This window comes from Cupressus sempervirens, chromosome 6, assembly GCF_028749045.1.
Source record: "Cupressus sempervirens isolate cs-2001-9-10 chromosome 6, ASM2874904v1, whole genome shotgun sequence".
Lineage (NCBI taxonomy): Eukaryota > Viridiplantae > Streptophyta > Pinopsida > Cupressales > Cupressaceae > Cupressus > Cupressus sempervirens.
In genome coordinates this window covers 561,916,144-561,934,357 of record NC_143123.1, presented here as the reverse complement: position 1 = coordinate 561,934,357, position 18,214 = coordinate 561,916,144, and the positions used below count along the sequence as shown (strand labels likewise).

Below are 18,214 nucleotides of genomic sequence, written 5' to 3'. Positions count from 1 at the left end.
ACCAACCCCCTAATAAAGAACCACAACCCTAACTAGGGTTTCTATTCTCAAATATTTCAAAAGCCACTATCTTTATTTAAAATATTAATTGTTTAATTGTTTAATCCTTTCTTGCACACTTTAAAAACTTTTTAATTAAAATATTATTTTCTTTTTTTCTCCTCTTTATTAATTAGTGCAAGCATTATTTAAAGTGTAATTTATTATTTAAATAAATAATAATAATTAAAACTCATTATTTAGATGCAACTCTAATTTAATTATTATTAATTATTTATTATAATAAAACAATATTAAAACTTTAACTTTTTAATATTCTAATTCATTTTTAATCCAACTTCTTAAATTAAATCTTTCAAACTGAAGCACATATTTAATTAATTAAATATCATCATATTTTAAGTTCTCTTTAGCCAATTTCGTAAATTAGACTTCTAAATTAAGTCTTTTAAATTAAGTACATATTTAGTTATTTTTAATTAATTAAATATTCTCATATTTTAATTTTTTTTAATCAAATAATATTTAATAATTCTCAATATTATATGATTAACCAAAATATTATAATTAAATCATTTACCAAATAAATCACATAGCCAAATCCATATAAAAGCAACATTACCAAAACTTAAAATTAAATAACACAGACAACGATAAACTTGTGGGTTTAAAAAGAGTGGAAAATCAAATACATGTTCTCTTTTTTAGAACAAGTAATTAGACTATGGTTGGGATTAAACCTAAACATTATCTCCTCATTCTTACCATTGAAATTGTGATAGAGCACACTCATCCTGACAATTCAAGTAAGTCGATGTCTGATACATATATATATATATATATATATATATATATATATATATATATATATATATATATATATATATATATATAAAACAAATCAATAGAATATGAGAAAATACATAGTTTTCAATCGTATGATTTAATTTCATTAATTTCTCTTGTTTAATTTGGATCATAAAAATGTGTTTGAAAAAAATGATAATATATATGTTAATATAAATTGTTATATTACTTATTTAGATCAATAAGTATTTAAATGTCGAATCTCTTTATGCATATAAAATTTCATGCAATATTATGATGTTATTAATTTAAAGAATCTTAAATCATAAATGATTTAATTAATAACATAAATGTATATTATTAGATTAAATAGTAATATCAATTTCATTTCTAAAATATTAATTTGACTTGTATTTAAGTCTAATATTAATAATATTTACTTCTTGAAACTCAAACTTGAAATTATAATTTTAATTAAGTTATCTACAATTTATCTTATAAAAAAATAAATAGTATTTATTTATTTAGTTTTCAAAACAAATAAATAATTTATTTTTTAATTTCTAAAATTAATAATTAATCATATTTTTAAAAAATTATAAATAAATAAATCTAAATATTAAGCTATATATTTTATAAAATAAAAATATAGATGAAATCAGTATTTTCACATGTCTTTTGATCTCTCAAATCATACAAATATAATATACTTAGTTTTATATCTTTAGTATATATGTTTTCACATTCATGTATAAGTTTAGTTACAACATACTTTCCTTTGAATTAATCTTTTATTTTTCCAATAATGTTGCAACTAGATATAAGAAGAATATTTACCTTTATTTTAAAAATAATGATGATCACATAGTTTTAATGACAAATTTAAAGTTGAAACCCTAACTGTTCAATTTGTTATTTTTTTTTCTAATTTTCTATAATTGCATTTTCCCTATATTAAAAAGGGCTTTAAAATAATACAATTATGTCATTTTCTATTTTATTCTATAATTTTTCCCAATCAAGTTTTGTTGATTAAAAAATTTTCCTTTTCAAAATCTACAAACATAATTCTTTATACAAAATCTATACAATAAATTAATAAACATTATGCAAGCACCTACGAAGACACAAAATACACAAACCTTTCAATAAAATTCTACAATGAGTTTTCAAACCTTATCTCAAAATCACGACTAAAATCTGAGACAATCTGCAAATGCGTGAATATCCAAACCCTTTAAAACTTTTGACAACTTTTTGATCCAATTCTGAATTTCGCTCCCCAAAACCTATGTCCCTCAAATAAACAACCAACCTCTAATAAAGAACCATAACCCTAACTAAGGTTTCTGTTCTCCAATAATATAAAAATCATTAACTTTATTAAAATATTAATATTTGAATTGTTTAATCTTTCATACCCATTAGAAATAATTAATTAAAACATTATTTTCTTTTATTTTCCTTTACTCTATTAACCAATGCAAGCAATATTTAAAGCATAGTTTATTATTTATATTAAGAATAATAATAATTAAAGCTCATTATTTAAATGCAACTCTAATTAAATTATTATTAATTAAATAAAAATTGGATTTTCAAATTAAATCTTTTAATTAAATTATTAATTAATTTTTTAATTAATTAAATATTTTCATATTTTAATATTTATTTTTAAATCAAATAATATTTAATAATCCTCAATAATATATAATTAACCCAAATATTATAATTAAATCATTTACCAAATAAATCATAGCCAAATCCACATAAAAACAACATTGACCAAAACTCAAAATTAAATAACACAGACAATGATAAACTTGTGTGTTTAAAAAGGGTGAACAGTCAAATACATGTCCTCAAGACAAGTAGTTAGGTTATGATTGAAATTGAACTTGAACATTATATCATCATTCTTACCATTGAGTTAGGACACGTTGATCTTGGCAATTAAGGGAAGCCGATGCCTGGTACCGGTGAATTTGTATAGATGAGCATGTACATGTGAATATATGTCTAAGCTAAACAAGCAATAGTGGGAAGTGGTACATCATGTGGATCTTGTCTAATAGGTAACTACGACTCCCTCCCTCAACCATATCAGCCACATCCAATATAAATGAAAAACTCACTCACACACCATGCACGTGCAAGTATGGGATAAGTCAAATAGTAAATCTTAAATATAAATAACATCATATTTTAATATAAACATCTCATAATCATGAGGACATAATAAACATCATTCTAAGACACCATATGACATCATTATAAAAGTAATTTCATTAACTAAGATCAATTAAAGCAGAATCAGTACAAGTAGGCAATTATTACAAGCCGACATAATCAATTTCTCAACACATCAAAGTATTACATTTCAAATATCAAATAAAGGCTAACACATCTATACAAGAATCATATAGAACTTTAACAACCAAGTCTACAATAATAACAAAGGAGGGGTATTACAATTCCCCCACAAAAACTCAAGAAAGGAGCTCCATAACTTAGTGGATTGGAACAAGTACCATAATGAAGGATTTAGTTATACTGGGAGAACAAATGTTAATGGGACCTAGTCTAGGTGCCTATAGACATCACTAAATAGGATATTAAGGAATTTTTTGTTCATACACTTGAGAGATCCATTGGGAGACAATTTTCCATAAAGTAGCAAGCCCATCAAAGGTGTCATTAGCATTAGAGAATCGACATAAGGCCAAGTGTACTCACGAGTTTTTAGAAGGCAAAAGCACTCATTTAGTTTCTTGAAGGAGCAGAATGTTAGGCTTGATCACTTTGGTGAGGGTCTACAAAAGTTTATTCTCGTTATGACAATTGAGAACCTATACATTCCAAGAGAGTAATCATATTTTAGGTCTTAAGAAGCATTAATGCTCCAAATTATTCTATCTACTACTCACAACATCTCTAGCAATATTTTTGTCTCATTTCTCTAATAGACTTACTTCTTGATTTGAGGTCACTCCCAACATTAGAAGACATTCAAATCCAACTACGACAAATGAGATTCCTAAGGCATCAAATCCATGCATTAGCCTATAAAGAGAGATGGAAACCAAGGGGCAGTAAAATGGTGGCTTTGGTGGGAGGAGAAAAAAGAATAGGGGAAGGATAACTTCGAAGAGTGAAATGGAGAAAGGACATTAGTTTTCTCTAATGGAGGCTTGGAAGGAGAAAGGGAGGATAACAAGGGACTCGTCAGGAGGAAGTGGTAAGGAACCAACGCCTTCCAAGGCCACACAACCTGATAATCCACCAATAGACTACAAAGGAGATGCAATTGGACAATAGGGGGGAGCTATCACGATGGGGCGGTTGATCCAAGGAACATTTTCACCACAAGAGTCATGGGAAAAAGATAGAACTACCAAAATACCCTTACCTGCCAAAGTTCAAACGGGAATTGTCTTTCTCTTCAACTCTCCTTTACAAAAAAGAGATGCAAAGATGACCTGCAGAGGAGTTTTGGAAGAAAGAAGCCTATTCCTCGTACTCCAAAACTTGAGTCCATTTACCAATCCTGGAATCAAAAACAATAGACTAATAAAACTTATTATGGTCATTATTTATTACAAGTAATTATTCAAAATATTAATAAGATGGAATAAAAAGATGTTATGACAGTTTTGAATAGTGATCGCCTGTTTATTTCTACCAACTGTGAACTGCACTATGAAATGCAGTTATGTAAAAACAGCTTGCCACTCAAAAAACTGCTTGATGGCCATGAGAGATCTCAAAACAACAGCAATACTCCAAAACAAGATTGCCATAATTAACCCCTAGTAAACTAGAGGCTTTCAGTCTCTCACCAATGAGGTCTTGGAAATTTTGTATTAGTACTTTTCTCTTTTCTAGGGGCCATAGAAGTTCCATTTCATCAGAAACCATGGTTATTGTACAAATATATTGGCCATGATAAACAGTGTATTTCATCACCATAATTCATTCTCAAATAGTATGCTGGATGGAAGGGCAATGATCAGCACCAAGATTAGATGGTTGATTTCATGCAAACTAAATGATTAGAATTCCAACATTTAAATGACTCAAGCTGTGGTTGTCTTCATTTAAAGTTCTCTTGAAATATCCTTCCCAAATAGCCCAGCAATGCCTACTACTGGATCATTCTGCTTGACAATGGACTCACCAACCAATACCTACAAAGAATGGATATGTCAAAAAGAGAAATCCCTAATCAATGGAAAAACTTTTATTGTTACCCCTTTTCTATGTGAATCAAAGTGCCCACTTGCTGTGGGCATTATTAAAAAGCACCTCATGATGAATGGAAAAAAAAATTCACAAAATATCAGTTGCTCTGCACACTTACAGCTCGTACTCCTGCTCTTTGCACAAAAGCAACATCTTCAGGAGTAAACAGTCCTGATTCTCCAACAACCTAAAATTAAAAGAAAAGGTAACAAATTCAGAACAAAAGTTATCAGAAAGCACAAGTAAAATTACGTCTGTTTCATAGATTAAAGCTAACATTGTATCATATACCTTTTAAAACCTATAAAGAAAGAGGCTACAGCAGTCAAAAGAAACCTATGATAGCATGTAAGGTTTACAGAATGTTCATCTCATTCCGAAAAATATTAAGATATGACAAGCAAAATGTATTTGAGACATATACCATGTGAAGCTGTTATAAACTTTACAGCCATATTAATTAGGAAAAACTATAAGACCATTTGAGTTCCCCTTTCTATCAGGTAATGATAACCTCCCTCTCAAAAATTAATAAAACCATGGTCAATGTGTAATTGGCTCCATTGATGTCTACTCCTAACCCCAATATAGAAAGAGAAGAAGATGGATTTCTTGAACTTTAGAAAGAAAAAAAAACATAAGTAGTTTTTTAATCAATAATTATATTTCCGATTGCATTTCCATCATTCAGATAACTTAAGCAAATAGTTTTCTCAGAGAAATTGAAAAATATGCTTAAATGAACCATGGAAATCTAATATTGATAATTAAGAAATCATACCTAATGATCAATCATTTTCTATGTAATACTCGTAGGCACAAAGTCAGAAGCATCATGGAGAACAAATCATATAGATATTAAATTATATGACCCTACAGACTAGACAGATGTTAACTCTATATGATTTAGATTCCAAAGCAAAAAATACTAGAGTGAAGTTCAAATAAATTATTACAATGATATCTCTATCACGAATTATTGCACCTCTGGAACCTTGAAGAAGCTTCTCTGTGTTACGTATGTCAACTGTAAAAGTTTCTGCAAGAAAAAGCATAGTATTAATATCAGGCATAGCAAGTGCAAATTTCTTACTAAAAAATAGAACTTCCATTCTCACAAATGGTTATGCATAACCCACAACAGATAGCTAACAATGATAATGTCATTACCAGCTTTGTAGTCACATTCAGATCTTCAGAAAGAAATCGTATTTAAATATCTTGTAATACAACATTAGTATACATACATACATACATACATTTATGTTAATAGTCTCTCTCTCTCAAAATAGACTTTTGGTCTATTTGTGAAGTTGAATGGCTCTAAATAGCCCATCAAGAATCAAGTCTTGTAAACACAAGGTCCTGACATCATAGGGACTAGACAGATTTAGCTTATGGTTTATATTCCAATATCAGATAGCGAAAAGAATATGGGTTTGATGCTCACATATCAACAATAAACAATGTAATTAAGAAAACATTAAAAGAAACTAAATAAAGAAAGAAAAAAATAAGAAAATTAGGGAAATTAGATGCAAATATCAAGATGTCATTACAGAAATCTAGTACAAACATCAAAATACCATTGTTAAATTATTAGATACGGACATTTATTAACGAATTCAAATTTATGAAAAGTTAAAACACTTATTTTGAAGTTTTATATTGCTATTAATTGCACTACTAAATTGACAACAGTTGCATATTGTGATGGTTACGTAGTTGTGTTGTTGTTTTGGTCATCAAGGTTCAAAACTCTTTCAGGATGAGGTCCCCCATTTATGGGCTCACAGGTTCATAGTGCAATACCCCCTATAGAAACTTGACTTAGTTTATCTTAAATCTTTGTTAACGCTTGTATCCAACCCTATTACTATTTTGACTCAATGAAGGTAGGAGTGTATGTTATCCAAGTTGCCGAGATACCAACTTTGCAAAGGATTCCCCCAAACTTTAAAAGTCCAAGTCCAAGTGCTAAAAGAGATTGATGATCCAAAGTAGACTAAAGATGATAAAGAAAAGAATGCCTCAATAATTTTGTTGGTTCCCAAAACCGCAGATTGGAAATACAATAGCCTGCCACTTCTTCGATAGGATTCCGCAATCTATTCTAGCCAATGAACGAGAATCACCTTGATTCCCTGCACTTCAAGCTCCACTACACCTAGGCGGGTAGACCTTCTCCTCGAACCTAATTACTTGGTTCAAAGCTTTTTTAAAGCGAATTTAAGCCTTGGAGTTCTTCGGCTAGTAAGGTCCTTGAACTCAATTAAAATCAAACTGAATGCTGAGTGTTTGAATCGAATAAATTATATAGGGTTGGATAATGGATTTGAGGTCTGTAAAAAGTTATAGATTTTCTAACTTTATAATTAAAAGACTAGTAGACCAATGCCTATGCTCATTCGGGCAATAGAGTTGACTTCAATGAAGATTTTCACATACAACTTTATAAAATTCTTTGCACTTATACTGTCAACAATTAAATAATCAAGATGTAACAGATCAAATATATATGCAATCTTAAATTAGTCTAGATTGAACTTTAGCTCCTCTGATAGGGAGACAAACTGGAGAAAGATACGAAAACAATTTGATATTTCACTATATCTACGATGATCACATTTAAGATGCTAAATGACCATATCCACTCATCTGATATTTAAATTGTATACAGGATTTTAAAATTATTATAAAGGATGAATCATCCTAGTTTATATCTCCATGCCTTTTAAAAATAAACAAAGGACCTTTTACTTTATTATTAAAATAAAATAAATTAATTCATATTACAGAGCCATATTTTGCTCTTTATTCCTTCATACATATGAATATAAAATACTTTGTCTTCTTTTTGTTGAATATATTTTTCCAAATATATCTTTTTGTTTTTTCGTATCACATCCCATATTTATATTTTAAATATAAGAAGAGGTGACTTTTAAAATCCAAATTGGCAGGTTTGCATGTGGGGGTTCTATGGAAGCGTTTCAGCAACAGAGTAGTTTTTTTTTGTTTATTGCAGTGGGTTTTGTTTCTGTTTGGCGTCTGCAGGGACTTTTTTAGTTTGCTGGCAGCTATTCTAGTTTTTGTTTGTTTTCCTAGTTTCAATCTTTGCATGCCAGAGATTTCTATGGCATCAGTTGTGGATCTTTCTCGCATGGACAAAGCTCATAATGGGTCCTCTTCAAGAAAGCATGCACAACAAGCAGATACATTTTATACGAGTGCTGGCCCTAATATGAAGAAGGTTAATGGGTGTCTTCCTAGAACCCAGGATCGCCCAGTTTTGGTCATTCCTCCTAATTTAGTGGAAGAAGATGTCTCATATTGGAGTAGACATGCTCTAATCCGTAAGTTTCTTGGTATTCGCATTCCTTTGTCCACTCTCGAGGCTTGGATCCAGCGTTCCTAGCAGATTGAAGGAGATATGGACATTATGCTTGCAACAAATAGCTTTTTTTATGATTTTTTTCTCGAATTTGGCAGATCGCAATAGAGTTTTTGAAAGTGGCCCATATTTTATAATCAGGTTGGATTATTTATTAAACCATGGCATGCAGGTTTTAATTCCGTTGAAGAGATGCCTTCTCAAGTTCCTGTTTGGGTTTGTCTACCTTGCCTCCCCCAAGAGTTTTGGCAAGAAGGCATTTTACATAAAATTGCTAGTCTCTTGGGAAAGCCTACGACAGTTGCTACACAAACCCTTCATAAAAAGGTGATTTCTTTTGCCCGGATTTGTGTTGAGATAGATCTAAATAATCCCCTGCCAGATTCGATGGAAATTTGTTTGGGATCTTCATCATGGATTCAACAGTTAGATTATGAATCTCTACCTTTTCAATGTCAGTTTTGTCATGAGTATGGCCATCTCCTTTTACATTGCCCTAAAGTTCGTAAGGAAGCTTATTCCCCCTCTTCGGCACCTCCTCCTCTGGGTAAAGAGGACAAAGGGAAAGCTCCCATGATGGCTGAACCTCAGGGAAAGGACAAGGAAGGATTTGCACCTATTAAAACTAAGGCTAAAAGACGAAGTCAGAAGAGGCCATTCAAGGATAGATAGATAGATGGAAGCTTTAACAGGTTTGAGGTGCTAGAGAATTTAGCTTTGGAAGAAGGGGTCTTGCACGTGGTCACTTCTAATAGTGTTGGGGTCAGTATGGAGGTTGTACTAACTCTTGAACTAGAACCAGTTCAAGCTATTTAGGGACAACAAGTGGCTCAGGTGACTTGAAATAATTCCATAGGGGATGACATTGTTTTGGCAGATATAGCTAGAGAAGTTTTAGTTTCATCTCAAAATAAGGGTTCATCTCATAGATTGGGAGTGCAACAACGACCTCTTAAGAAAGGTCCCGCTAATAGCTCCTCAAAAGGACGAAAGATAGACCTTGAAAAGATAAAAGATGACTGGAGATCTGTTGGTGAAATCTGGGTTTGTTAAACCTATTGATGCTCACTTTTCTCAAACCCCTCAATGATCATTCTCTCTTTGAATGTGAGGGGTTTGAATAGCGCCTATTGTCAAAAAGTTATTCATGATTTCATTGCAATTCATTTTTCAGATGTCTTTTGTGTTCAACAGACTAAGGTTTCTGTTGAGGTTATGCATCAGCATGCTCCATGCATTTGGTATGCTGGTCACTGTCAAAGTATTGGTTCATAAGGGAATTCTGGAGGTTTGGCTCTGTTCTGGGACCCTCAAAAGGTTTCTCCCCTTTGGTGGATTTCTAGTCATTACTCAATCTCTATGGTGGCTATTGCCTTAGACTCTGGTGAGACTATTCTTGTGACAAATGTTTATGCCCTGATTGACATTCGTGGGAAGATTCATCTCTGGGATCACATTAGGTATGTGCGTTCTTGTGTTCCTTATTTTCCTTAGATTTTAGGAGGCGATTTTAATTTTATTTTAAGTCTTGAGGAGAAAAGAGGAGGAAGCCCAGGTGGATGTTCTTTCTGTTATTGATGTTAAGCCTTCAAATGGGATTTTTGCTTGGAACAATAAACGGAGTGGTCAGGAAGCTATCTCAGAACGTTTGGATAGGTTTCTTGTTTCATATTATTGGGTTGGCGGTGGCCTAATTAGGAGTTCTGAAATTATTGATTGGAGAGGTTCTGATCATTGGTCGATTAAGTTCTCTTCTCCTGTTGCACTCCCTAAGAACCCTTCTTTTAGATTCCATCTTATGTGGCTTCGAAACTCGTCCCTTTATGATTTGGCGGCTAAGTGGTGGAGAGAGGGTGGCCCAGCTTATGGCATGACTATGTTTGTCTTTGAGCAGAAACTTAAATATGTCAAATATTATCTTAAGAGATGGAATACTTCTTGCTTTGGGAAACTTCAATAGAAAGAGGAATGCTCTAGATCATCTTGCAGTGATTACTCGCCAAATCAGGGACTCTGGGCTTACAAAGGCTCTTGGCAGGGCAGAATCCCAAGCTATACGGGATATGGAAGAATGGGAACTTCGAGAAGAGATTAACTAGAAACAAAAGGCTCACATTGACTGGCTGTAGGAAGGGGATAGAAATACTGCTTTTTTTCATCATTTTGTTCATGCTCGTTGTAATAAAGGGTATATTTCTTCTCTTGTTACTACTAAAGGACTTAAGATTTTTTCTCAGTTTGCTATGACCAAGGACGCCCTTCAATTTTATTCCAACCTTTTTACAGAGGATTCTCAGCCTGCAGCTGAGGAGAACTTATTCTTTCATGCATTCCTTCTCTTATCACCAATGCTATGAATGATTCTCTTCTTCGTCCAATTTTGATATCTAAACTTGAAGAGGTTGTGTTTGGGATGAATAAAGGTAAAGCTCTAGGCCCAGATGGCTTCCCTGTGGAATTCTTTTAGGAATTTTGGGAAATTATTAATATGGATCTCTTGGAGGTGGTTAAGGAATCCCTTCAGAATAAGCAAATGCTTCGTGCACTGAACTATACTTTACTAACTCTTATCCCTAAGAAAGAAGGTGCTGACAATCTTGACTCCTTTCGTCCCATTGCTCTTTGTAATGTTGTGTACAAAATTATCACCAAATTGATTGTTGACAGACTCAAGTTATGCCTTCCAGTTGTGATTTCAGAGGAACAAGGCGGTTTTGTGGCTAGTAAGAAAATTCTTGATAGAATTGTTATTGCTTCTGAAGTTATTCATTCTATGCATACATCAAAAGAGCGAGCTATGTTCATTAAGTTGGATATGGCTAAGGCTTATGACAGAGTCAAAAGGAGTTTTCTCCAAAAGATCCTCTTGGCCTTTGGTTTTTGCCAATAGTGGATGAACTGGATTATAAGTTGTCTTACTTCAGCTTCTTTTTCTACTCTGGTGAATGTTGTTCCTTTAGAGCCCTTTGGTGACTCTAGAGAACTTCACCAAGAAGATCCTATTTCACTTTATCTCTTTATCATTCTAGCCGAGGGTTTAGGCTGCTTTCTTAAGCTTCATGTTCACCACGGTTTGATTCATGGGTGGAAATGGGATGCCGGCTTGGCTACTATTTCACATCTTCAATTTGGGGATGATACTTCGTTTATGGGACAAGCTTGTCTTTAGGAAGCTACTTCTTTTAGGCATGCTTTGGATGTGTATCTTGCAGCTTCGGGACAAAAAGTTAATGAGAACAAATCCTCCATTTTTTTCTTCAATACTCCCCAAGCTATTCGGAGGTGTATTGCTGCTATTTTTAGATTTCAGATTGGGTCTCTTCTCTTTGTTTATTTGGGTATTCCTCTTATTGTTGGTAGACATCCTAGATCTTCCTAGCAAGTTTTTCTTGATAAACTACGGCAAAAGGCAAAAGGTTAATCATTGGACTCATCGATGGCTATCAACTGCTGCTCGCCTGACTCTATTAAAATTGGTTATTCAAGCCCTTCCTATTTACAAGTGTTTTGTTCAGGCTGCTCCTATATATTTTCTTTAGGAATTTGATGCTTTGTCCCATCAATTCCTTTGGAGTGGGAACATTTCACAGTGTGTAGACCTCAGAAGGAGGGTGGCCTTGACTTACGATCAGCTATTTTAAATGGACAGGTTCTCGTTACAAAACTTTATTAGCGTTGGTGTACTAACCAACATCAATTTTGGGCTCGTATTCTCACCCATAAGTATTTTTCAGATATTGATGTGGTTGAAGTTCACCGCTTTCCTTTGGAAGGGAGAGGATCCATGATTTGGAATATGCTAAAGTATGGAGCTCAGTTGGTTAAAGATGGTCTCTTTTGGATTTGTCATTAAGGATCACAAGCTTTATTTTGGCTTGACTCTTGCGATGGGCACCCTCCTATGCTTACCACTCATCCTCAGCTACATGCCCTCTATCAAAATTTTAGTGCTGCTGGTTGGGACACAGTTGATTTTTATAAGATAGGGTGTTTTAGAGGTCTGGCTCCTTCCTTTCATTGGGAACACCCTTCTAAATGGCCTCCAGGAGGATCTGAGGAGGATAGGAAGGAGTTCTTTCAGATTTTGTAGTCTCATGAGTGTACTACTTTGGTTGGTAATGATGTTCTTGCTTGGGACAGCGAAGATTTGTCTAGAAAATTTTCAATTTCTACCGGATATGTTGAGCTTCTTCGACAGACATTGGGGGACATTCAAATGCCTTGGTGGAAGCAAGTCTAGTACAAGTTTTCTTGGCCCAAATGTAATTTTTTTGTGGTTGGTGGTCCATAGCCAATGTCTTATGTGGGATAATTTATGCAAGCATGGCTTCCAAGGACCCTCAATGTGTGTTCTATGTCGGACTAGTGAAGAAAATATCTCTCATCTCTTTTTCCAATACTCTTTTGCTAGACATATTTGGCACTCTTGGTGGAATGTGTGGAACCAATCCTGTTGGCATGTTTCCTCACTGGCAGAATTCTTTGCTCGCTAGGGTAAGGCTCCTATCAAGACTTCATTTATTCAAATTGCGTGGACTCTTGGACCCTCCTTTTGGCATATCTGGTTGGAAAGGAACCGGCGTATCTTTAAGGATGAGTTTTTAGAGGTTCCTCACTTATGGTGGAAAATTCTCCATTCTTTGGGGGAAACTGTTTCTACAAAATGTGACACTTTTGAGGCCATGGAACCAGGAGAGGATATTTTCAATAATCGTCTAAATATTCCCCCCTCACACGGAAAACTACTAAAAAAGATGTGTAGACATCCCTTGCGAAAGATAAATAGGGTGGGGAAGTGGAGTGCTCCTCCGCAGGGTATTCTTAAAATCAACACGGATGGGTCTTCCAAGGGAAATCCAAGCCCTACTGGCATTGGTGGTGTTGGTAGAGATAAAAGGGGGATGTCCAGTTTGCGTTTTCTATTTATAAAGGTCATCACACCAACAACCTAATGGAGGCCATAGCTATTTTGTATGTTGTGAAGAATGCTTGTGACCTTGGTTGGAGAAGGCTTATCTGTGAATCCAACTCACAAGTGGTAATTCGTCTATTGAATTAGCAACATTCTGATGTTGTTAGTTGGAAGTTAGCTTTGATTGCGGACCGGATTCATAATTTGTGTACTTCTTTGGAGTTTGTTACTTTCACTCATATTCCCAGGGAATGGAATAGTGTTGTTGATTGTTTGGCGAAGTGGGCTTCTGACCGTATGTGTAATTGGAACATTGTAGATGAGACTCAACTTCCGATGGGCTTGTCCCATCAACTTGATCACTTGGTTGATCTTGACAAGGCTGTCTAATGCCCTTTCTCTGTTTTTTCTTGTTTCTCTTTCAGCTTGAATAAATTTTCACCCCTCCTTTATTTCAAAAAACTCCAAACTTCTGTCTCTTCAAAATAAATTGCACCTTTTCTTAGCTATAGTTTAATCAAATTATTTTAACAAAACTTTATCTTTCATGACTAGCGGCTTAAAGGACTAGAGTTCACACACTTTATTCGTTACCCAAATTACTCGTCAAAACTCCAGATGTCACCATCTTTATCGCCTATTTCTTTATCTCGGGTTTATTTGAACTCTTCTTTTTTACATCTATGTCTTCAGCAATTATAAATATCACCGGGTATTGAACATTTGGATGAGTTATTTTTTCATTTTTTCAAATCATTTCATTCTATCTTTATCGGGCTTCGACCTTATATCAATTAATGACTGACGCAGATAACTGCTTTCTTGGTGCTTTTTACTACTGTGGTATACATGTAATCGCTTTGGGCAGGTTGTATTGAGCAATTCATCGCGTATAAAGACTTGAGCATTGTCGTTTTGTCTTGCTTTATATTTCCTTCAGTGTCTTTATTTCATTCTTTATCTGCATGATTCAATTCATTAATTCTATAAATGATTGATCTAAAATTCCTCAAATTCGCAGGCCTGTTCTATACTCAGAATTTCACTGTTTGGTTCCATGTATGCTCCACGATTCATGATTTGCGACCGAATCATCAAATCGAGTGACGTTTTGGCGCCTCCTATATAATCTGCTGAATGTGTGGGTTTATCCTCTTCCACCCAACAATATTTTGTGGTTCTTTCCCACTCTATTTTTCTATTCTTTGTTCAGAACTGCAGGCTACCATATTTTCGTTGTTATTTTGTTTAGTGGAACAATCATTGAATATAAATCACTCATCGTTGTTGCATAACATCATTGACACCACATGCCCATATCTGATCCTTATCATGCTTCTTTGTTACAATCACAGAATGATGCTATTTTAGCTCATGATCTCTTAATCATCATTTGTATATCACAAGCATACCATTCACCATTAATTTGGAGGATCAGGCTGATCACAGAAGTGATATTTGTGATACCATATATTTTTCGGTATTGTCATCTGGGAATATGCAAAGGCTGTAATACATTTACAATCAGAATATTTGAGTTGCTGCAGAATCGTCATACTTCTATGCGTGTAGAGCAGAGCAGTTATGGCAGAAAGCACATAGAAACACTGGTACTATCTTCTCAGCCCATTCATCGCATATGGCACCAGACTTGAGAATTGACAAGCAACTTTATGCCACACAGTTCATTGCTACTTGATTTCAGATCGCAGGACAGATACTGAGAGTATATCAAACTCAGAGATAGCTTTAGATCAACATTGGTATATCATTCTGAGATAATGCAGAATTGTATATCATCTGTGCTTCCCAACACATGCATATCATGAGAAGACCCTTTGAGTTGTGTTTGGTTTTATCTTATTATGTGAAAATGATTTCCGACCCCTGAGTATGCACTGTCAACTCATGTTACCCTTGCTTCAGTCACTCAATGTCACATGTGATTGAAGCTTATCTTTGTCTTAAACACACTGTATGATACTTTTATATAAATGTTGCACACTTTCATGTCTTTATTGAGCCAGTCTTACATCATAAATATATATGTATTTAGCTATTTATGCAATCATCATTATGATTTCCTCAGCAACATTCATTCCCTCTGTTTCACACAGCCGCTCATATATATGATGTTTCTTTTTCTATTACAAATGCACAATACTTAATGTGGATAGATGAAATAACTGCTTTCAATATATCCATATAACCATCAAAGACAAATGTGATTTCTTTTGTTGTGACAACTCTTCATCAAATCTCCAAAATAGTTTCTCATATGGAGGCTTTGATTTTTACAAAAAAAGTCAAGGCTCCATCAAATTCTAAGGAAAAAGAAAACTAACAAGTAGCAATGGTGAAAAGATGTGGTGGAGCACAAAATATAATATCAACAACTATAAAGGAAATGAGAAAATGTGTTAATGGCTTAGTGTATACAAGTACTACCTTTGGTGACCAACCACTGTGAAAAATTACAAAGCTAAGATTAACTCTATTGTGTCAAAGTAAATGCCTTTGAAATTATATACAATATTTTCAGCAACAGATGTAAGAAATTGTTGGCAATGGGCCAGGGTCCCTCATGGGATTCACGAGATGGCTTGACCACATCTTGTGGTTCTATAAGACTATTGATTGCATCATGCATTGATAGGTCGATCTTTTGGTGCAACGGAAACCCTGGCCTTTCTAACAATTGATATCAAAGCTTGGTCACAGGTTCAAATCTCACAGGGCACGGCGAGTGCTGTTAGGAGGGGGATTGTTGGTAGTGGGCCAGGATCCCTCATGGGGTTTGCAACATGGCTTAACCACCTCCTATGGTTCTATAAGACTATCGGTTGTATCGGGCATTGATAGGTCGATCTTTTGATGCAACAGCAACCTTGGCCTTTCTAACATAACCCCTATTGGTTCTAACATCAATTATACAATATCCCTTGTAAATCTGATCATAATCTAGCGTTATGAAGCTCGAGGAATACTATTAAATATTTTAAATGCAATGTTTGAAACTGTTGCTATGAATTTTTTGTTTGTCTTCTTTAAGATTGTAGGCTGCGAATGAAGTTATTGAATGCCTCTAACAATGCAAGGTTGTTATAGAAATGATATACTAGCTGTTTTAGACCTTTGACAAACATAAACATGACTGTAATTAACTTTTACAGCTAATAGACATTGATACATACACTTGCCACGCATCTCAATGAGCACCTACAACCATTAGGTATTTCTGCAAACACTTGGCATGCATACTAGTGATTCAATAGAACTGATATACATAACTAAAACTTAGCATTTCATCAAACAGTTGTGTAACCTTGCAACTTATTTCAATTCCAAACAATTTACAATGAACAATAGAATGCATATTTAATTTTAAACAATGTAACCTGGGGCTGATCACTTGGATTGAACAATACCTGCGCCAACTATAAAGGATTTTGTAGCTGCTACCAAGCAATACATTTGAATGCTGCTGCAGACTTCAGACGCAGCTCTGTAATAAATGCAGACTGTCAATTTAGGGAGTTTGCAGCAGTGCCAATACCAGCCACCGTTTCCACACTTCCAACACTGCCCAGCAATGAAATCACAGCCTGTAATTGGTGTCTCTCAGTGACACCCTTTAACTAGAAACTCGCAGAATTAAATGCACACAATTTGCAGAATATGTTAGTGTTTCACAGTGATGCCTGGTTCCATGAACTGCAGACAATTTCAGCTACCAATGTGTCATGCCAACTCACAGAAAATTACAGATTGCAATGCCTAAGTGTAAGGATTTAGTTTGTCTTTGAACAACAGTATGTAAAATATTGAAGTCTTGATACGGTGGCGTCCAACCTCAATGAAAACCCTTTGATACTACTGCACCAATATTGCATCAAATCTGTATACCTTGGCACCAATTTACCAAACCAAATTGGCAGAGATAATTTCCAGAATATCAGACACAATCACCATGTATTTCAATGGCTCAAAGTGCAACAGCAATTAGAGGAATCACTCCTCACAGCAGTCTCCTGAGGAAACCCTCAGCAAATTCATAAAACGAACATCTCCAAAAGGCCTCTTTACAATTACAAAATGAACTTGACTTCTTCCTCACACTTTTCATTAAAGATGCTTCATCAATACCCTTTTCAATTAGAAGCTTTCATTTAATAATTTTGAAAAAATAACTCCGAAGCTAAAAGCTTCATGAAGACACTTTTCACTTAAAAGGCTTCTTCAACACACCATCAAATTATAACACTATACTGATAAAGTTATTCATTAAGATAGCCTTAATAAATAGCTTCTAATATGAATTTCCATTAGATGATCCAATCAATCACTAAAGATGCCAATCACTAGGTGCCTCAACTCCACTGCTAAAAATGGTAACCAGCTAAAATTGGCTTACTCTAAATAGCAAGTCACTCAACAAAGACCCTCAAAACACACTGTCAGCTCATATGAAGGTCGCAATGATGAACTTACTTTGTCAAGCTACAAGAACTTGCTAAAATGAGGACATTACAGTCCTCCGTCCCCAAGATTTCTTGTCCTCGAGCAATTGCCAAAACCAAAGGAACATATCAATCCACCCTAACCCAAGGAAAAGTATGTGTAATGTCTCTAGCATCACCTAAAAACTCCTATGATAATGACTCCACAAAGCTATCCTGAAATATTGTTACCATACCAACGATGGCGACTCAACCAATCCGCAATGCTAAACATGTCTTCGCCTAGATCCCGGTAGAGATGTAACTCACATCCATCCATAACAAGAAAAAACGGATATCTGATATCATCTACTAGATCAAAATTCCCCGTCCACCCTACTAATCTTCCATCAGCATGAA

The 18,214-nt window shown here is 34.3% G+C and overlaps 1 protein-coding gene across 2 annotated transcripts in view; it reads right to left on the bottom strand.

The window, feature by feature from the left end:
- Window positions 1-4,375: 4,375 nt before the first annotated feature.
- Window positions 4,376-18,214, bottom strand: part of LOC149553507 (indole-3-glycerol phosphate synthase, chloroplastic-like) — a 237,079-nt gene continuing 223,240 nt past the window's right edge. For both annotated transcript variants that reach the window (XM_089788933.1, XM_089788934.1), the window contains 3 exons: window positions 6,006-6,088; window positions 5,168-5,236; window positions 4,376-4,994 (listed from right to left, as the gene is read on the bottom strand). In XM_089788933.1, coding sequence (XP_089645059.1) covers window positions 4,905-4,994; window positions 5,168-5,236; window positions 6,006-6,088 — 242 coding nt within the window. In that variant the 3' untranslated portion in view covers window positions 4,376-4,904. The remainder of the gene's footprint in view (window positions 4,995-5,167; window positions 5,237-6,005; window positions 6,089-18,214) is intronic.